Genomic DNA, 3,776 nt, shown 5'->3' on the forward strand with positions numbered 1-3,776 from the left:
CAGCAGCATGAAACAGATCAGCAGCAGCATGAAACAGATCAGCAGCAACATGATGTGATTTTTCACAGTGATTATTCTAGTTAGAGATTCATGAGTCTAACAGCCTCAGGGTAGAAGCTGTTCCTCAGTCTAGTGGTTCTACACTTAATGCTCCTCAACCTCCTTCCTGAGGGGAGTGGGGCAAAAAGTGTGTGTGCTGGGTGGGTGGGGTCCTTCATGATGCAGGTGGCCCTCTTCCTGCATCTGGAGGTGTAGATGTCTGTGATGGTGGGGAGGCTGACTCCAACATCTTCTGTGCAGCCTTCACCACTCTCTGCAAAGCTTTTCTTTCTGCAGCTGTGCAGCCTCCATGCCACACGTTGATGCTGGAGCACAGGATGCTCTCCACTGCACACCTGTAGAAGGAGGTGAGGACTGAGCTTCCAGACCAGCTCGCCTCAGCCGTCTGAGGAAGTAGAGTCTCTGATGAGCTTTCTTCATCAGGCTGGTGGTGTTGTTGCTCCAGCTGAGGTTGTTGTTCAGGTGCACACCCAAGTTCTTGTAGCTGGAGACCACTTCCACTGCAGATCCTCTTATATTCAGGGGGGTGTAGGTGTTTTTGTTCCTTCTGAAGTCCACAATCATCTCCTTTGTCTTCTTCACATTGATGTGAAGGTTATTCTCTTTGCACCAGCTCTCCAGGTGTTCCACCTCCTGCCTGTAGCTGGACTCATCATTGTTTGTGATGCATCCCACCACCGCTGTATCATCTGCAAACTTTACAATGTGACAGCCTGGATGGGTAGCTGCACAATCATACGTGAGCAGAGTGAACAGGAGGGGGCTCAACACACATCCCTGAGGAGAGCCAGTGCTGAGGGTTATGGTGGAGTAGGAGAGGTTGTGGATCCTCACTAACTGTGGGCTCTTTGATAAAAAGTCTAGGACCCAGTTGCAAATGGAGGGACTTAGTCCTGGTGCGAGTAGTTTGTCCATCAGGGTTTGGGGGATCATGGTGTTGAAGGTAGACGTGAAGTCCACAAAGAGCATACGGACGTAGGAGTTCTTCTGCTGCAGGTGGGTGAGAGCAGTGTGGACCACAGAGGAGATGGTGTCCTGTGTTGATCAGTTCTCACAGTATGTACTGGTGAGGGTCCTTGTATGGTTGTTCTGTGGGTCATGACCAGTTTTTAGAAGCACTTAGCTACCATCAGGGTGAGGGCCATGAGTCATGCTTTGTGTGTTCGTTATTGTGCAGGTGCTCTGTTGTGATGCTGCACAGAGGAGCTGCAGGAGGAGGACATCACCTTCCATTCCCCACCAGCGGACCTGTCATCAACTTTAGATCCTGTAGTTGTAAAAAGTTTTGTGAGGAGTTTCCAGAGGCGACACTTGGACTTTTCTCCTGTGTTCCATTAGCACAGTGAGGTGAGGCTTCTTAACTGTACCTGTCTCCAGGTAGAGACAATCCAGTGGTTTGTTCTGTTTGTTGTTTGGTCTGAAGTTGGTAAAACTCCACAAAGTCCATCACTTCACTATTGTAAGTAAAATCACTGCTCCATCATATAATCTGACACAAGGTGGAACCACCCAGGATTAACGGAGACCTGGTGGCTGCTGATGTGCTGGGTGTGACGTCACGTTGTTGTTGTTGTTGTTGTTGCTGCTGCTGTTTTACCCTCCATGAATTAAAGGGTTAGTTCAAAGACTCGGTTGTTTTTCTGTAAATCTGTAAAATCAGCTCAAAGTGAGTTCCGTGGTCTTGGAGACATAAAGTAGCTAAACTTTAGCAGCTGGGTCCTGCTCCCTCCAGCTGATCTTCAGCTACGTGTCAAAAAACAAAACTAAATAAAGAGTTAGCTGACGGCGCGTTGAGCAAAACCGCACTCTGAACCGAGTCGGACCCGAACCCGGAGGCTGTGAACTCACCACACCATCCCGTAGGCGCCCTCCCCGATGTAGGACAGGTTGCTGTACCGAGGCCCGACGTCGAAGGCCTGCCCGCGGACCAGCTCGGTGCCCGGGCCGGGGCTGGGGCCGGAGCCAGCGGGGGCAGGCGCCGCAGCTGTCGCCATCACGGTTCGGCTTCTACCGGGGATCGATGCGCACGAGACGAGGGGTCTGGAGCGGCCGCGCGGAGCTTCAGGGAGGCCTTGAGGAGGTCTGGAGGGCTGCTTCTCTTTCCGGTCCGCTCGAAGCGACCACACCGCTGCTAGGCTGAGGCGGGCGGGGAGGCGGCGGCGGCGCTGCAGGAAATAACGGAGGGGTCACGTGACGGCTGGGCTGCGCTCCATTTGCGATCCGGTTGACAGAAAGGCTCAACGCGTGGGCGGAGTTTGTACTCTTTCAAGCAGCGTTTTTTTGTTTCATTCAACCTTTATTTCTACAGGTTAGTCCCATTGAGCCCCGGGACTCACAGAGAGACCTGGTTTCAACCAAGAATGAAGACAAACAAAGACAACAAACTTTCATAAAGGAAGTGTACAAACTGAGAATAACGAGAGAAAATATAAAATGGTATTTAAAAGAAAGATTTAACAAAAAACAGCTAGATTGTAAGGCCGTGTAAAAAAACTAAAGACAGGAACATCTGCATGAACTTCACAGATGTTTGAAGCCACTTAGAGAGGTCAAAGGTCGAGCGCTTCAGATCTTTTTACAAGATGTTCCAGGAAACAGGAGCGGAGCAGAAGGCGTGGGAAGCCAGGGGATGATTTTAGTATTCTTGAAATCTCCATTGCACATTTCTTTTGTCAGCTCTCAGTGTCGTAATAAACCTAGTCCACGCTGAATTGATATCCCCCATCGGATGTGTGACCTCCTCCCGCCGGCGGGGGACGCTTTACTCGCGAAATAAGAGTGAAGCTCCTGTTTCGTGACTTTCAACCGGGTCATTTTCCGGCTGACAATAAACGAGTGCGCCATTCTGACGTCTCTCATGTGCAACATTAACAGGTTTGCAAATTAAACTGAGACAAACGTTTCATAAATAATTGACACTTAAGTCTAAATCTTATTTTTAAGCAAACTGCATGTATTTTAAATATGATTTATGTTCATTAAATTCATCCTCAATTCAATTCGGTTTAATTATTAAGCACCAAATCACAACAGCTGTCTCAGGACTTTACAGCAACATTCACATAAAAAACATTTAGTAAAGTTCTCTGTCAGTTAGAAACATAACACAAAATACTAAAGCAAGTCAGTATTTTTCTAGATAATCGAGTAAACTTTTATTATTCATGTATTTACTTGAATATTATTATTTAAAACAATACACTGAGTTTTTGAGGACATTTGGCACCCAGAAAGAAGTGTTACCAAAAGAAGTTTATTTAAGTGTACTGCAAGTATACTTATTTTACACTAAAAATAAGGAGGTGTGCTTGAAGTTTACTTTTATAAACTTTATTTGATATTTTTAAACATAGTATAAAAATGTCCCAATTTAGTCCAAGCAAGTATTAAATCAGTATATTTTCTAGTACACTACAAGTATGGTGTGTAGTATACTTGATATACTTATACTTAACTTAAAGTATACTTGCAAAATCGAACTTCAGATGTAGTACTTTTTGTTAAGAGTTGCTCATCTCCATTTTGATATTTCCTCTGTTGTTTGGAATAAACAGAAGTACAGAAAAGAAAAGAGATTATCTGTCCTTATTTGATGATTCAGCCTCATGTTTATGATCCTCATCTCCATCGTCCAGCTGTGGAGGCAGCAGGTCCAGCGTCCAGCTGTGGAGGCAGCAGGTCCATCGTCCAGCTGTGGAGGCAGCAGGTCCATCGTC

The 3,776-nt window shown here is 46.4% G+C and overlaps 1 protein-coding gene across 1 annotated transcript in view; it reads right to left on the bottom strand.

Moving 5' to 3' along the window:
* Positions 1–2,215, bottom strand: part of mapk1 (mitogen-activated protein kinase 1) — a 24,582-nt gene extending 22,367 nt beyond the window's left edge. Inside the window, exon 1 of the mRNA XM_037680807.1 lies at positions 1,909–2,215. Within this exon, the coding sequence (XP_037536735.1) occupies positions 1,909–2,054 (146 nt within the window). The 5' untranslated portion in view covers positions 2,055–2,215. The remainder of the gene's footprint in view (positions 1–1,908) is intronic.
* Between the last annotated feature and the right edge of the window lie 1,561 nt (positions 2,216–3,776).

Source organism: Nematolebias whitei, chromosome 8 (genome assembly GCF_014905685.2).
Source record: "Nematolebias whitei isolate Nwh7 chromosome 8, NemWhi1, whole genome shotgun sequence".
Taxonomy (NCBI): domain Eukaryota; kingdom Metazoa; phylum Chordata; class Actinopteri; order Cyprinodontiformes; family Rivulidae; genus Nematolebias; species Nematolebias whitei.